Consider the following 1,832-nt stretch of genomic DNA (forward strand, 5'->3'; position numbering starts at 1 on the left):
TCGTCGTCGTCGTCTCTGTACAGGATGGGGCCGTCAGAGTCAGACTCCTCCTCGCTGTCCCCCGGGCCTCCACCCTCATGGATGACACTCACTCTGGGGTCTCCGACCAAACCCCTCCTGCTGCGGGGCTCCAGCTCGGCCTGGCGAGGAATCCTCTGAGGCTGAAGCTTCCGCAACTCCTCCTCCATGTCAAAGTCATCATCTTCTGGCCTGTGAACAAGCAGAGCTGTGAGAGAGCTGAAGAAGCTCAGACACTCAGATCCAGTCCTTTGTTCTATTGTATCCAAGTGTGAGAATAGACTCATACTTTTAGGCTTCTGGCAGCTGCAATCTGCCCTGATCTGTGCTAATCCTAGTACTGTTGTTAGGTACAGTCGCAGACAATTTGCAGCCTGTTCACAAGGTAAGGGAATAAAGCTCAACTGTTTGCTGAACAGATTACCAAACACAGTTCTACATAATGCTTATTTGGCTGACTAAGGAGTGAGGCTCTCTTGCTAGAAGCCTCGGAGCGATAGACTACAAACATTTACTTGAAACTGGGCAGAGTGAATGTGGGAGAACGGACTAATGGTTCTTAACCTTTTTCCTTAAGGGAGCCTCTTTCCATCATTGAGTACTGACCACCCCTGTGTAATCTTTACATGAGAGATGTCTTGAGTAGCCATTTCAAAATCTCCGTCTTTGTTTTGGTTTGGCTCCTACAGTGCACTGAATCATGCAGGTGGGGGATCCCTCTTTGACCTGGCCCACCCAAAGATTCTTCCATTTGTCCTCTTTTAAGTTTTTCTTTGTTGATATTGCTTGTCTCCTATTACAATTTAGATTAAAGTATGCTTATGTCTCTTAAACATGTCCGCCTGTTATTTGTTGAATTATGTCCTACTGCGTTTTGTCCTGTGACTGAGTATGGAATAATGAATCTAAAGCAGACTCTTAGCTGTATAAATAAAGCTAGAACATAACTCAACTTGTTTGCATCCGCAGTGGAGAATGATACTCTTTGCCTGAAAACCGGATACACTTTCAAGTTAACTGCAACATTGGTTGAAGTTGGTTTAATACAGGTCAAAAAGGGGCCTTTTTTTTTTTTTTTTTCAAATTTAACCAAATCAAAAACTGAAATTCCACAAAGTAAACGTAAGGCAAACTGCTCTCCTTCATTCTCAGCTTTCATCTATGATGTTTTATGTCTATTTGTAATGTGGGCCACTTACAGCCTGAGAGGTTCGATGGTGATAGGGAGAGAGTGCCTCGAGTTGCCTGGCCCCTCGATGAGGAATTCTGGAGGGGACTCAAACAGCAGTGAGTGTGCCCTCTGGGAGCCATCTGGGTTGGGCTGAGCGGGGCCGGGGCTGGCAAGGGCCCTCTGGATGAGGATGTGTAGGGGGATGGCTGGAGGCTGGCTGGGAGGCTCTGTGGTCGGGGGCGGAGGATCAGCTTGCACGGCGGGCACAGGACCAGAGGAGGAGGTGCTGGGCGGCTGGGGTTGCTGGAGCGACTGAACTCTGGGAGGGGATGGAGGTATGTGGGACGGCAGTGAAGGCAGAGACTCGGCGGAGGTCTGAGGAGCTGCTGCAGTTGGCTTGTCCTCGCTGTTCTCTCCTTTAAGGACAGCAGGAGGCACCAGTACAGGGGCGGACGCTGGGTCAGTGGTGGGAGACTCCGGGGCCTGACTGGGAAGAGATGGGTCCACAGAATGGCGCTTTGTGACAGGGGTCATCCTCTTTGGTGGCGTCGGTGGAGAGCGCTTAGCGGGTGCTGGCACTATGATGACACCACTGCCATGCTGTGAAAGCTCCGCTGTTTAAAAAAAAAAAAAAACAGCAGTA

General features: G+C 49.6%; 1 protein-coding gene across 1 annotated transcript in view; it reads right to left on the reverse strand.

Moving 5' to 3' along the window:
• phactr4a (phosphatase and actin regulator 4a) overlaps nt 1–1,832 on the reverse strand; it is a gene marked incomplete in the record, with an annotated part of 18,229 nt that overhangs the window by 6,098 nt on the left and 10,299 nt on the right. Inside the window, 2 exon segments of the mRNA XM_035681977.1 lie at nt 1–210; nt 1,218–1,803. Coding sequence (XP_035537870.1) covers nt 1–210; nt 1,218–1,803 — 796 coding nt within the window.

This window comes from Morone saxatilis, unplaced genomic scaffold (assembly GCF_004916995.1).
Source record: "Morone saxatilis isolate NCDOM2014 unplaced genomic scaffold, NCSU_SB_2.0 Contig9, whole genome shotgun sequence".
NCBI lineage: Eukaryota > Metazoa > Chordata > Actinopteri > Moronidae > Morone > Morone saxatilis.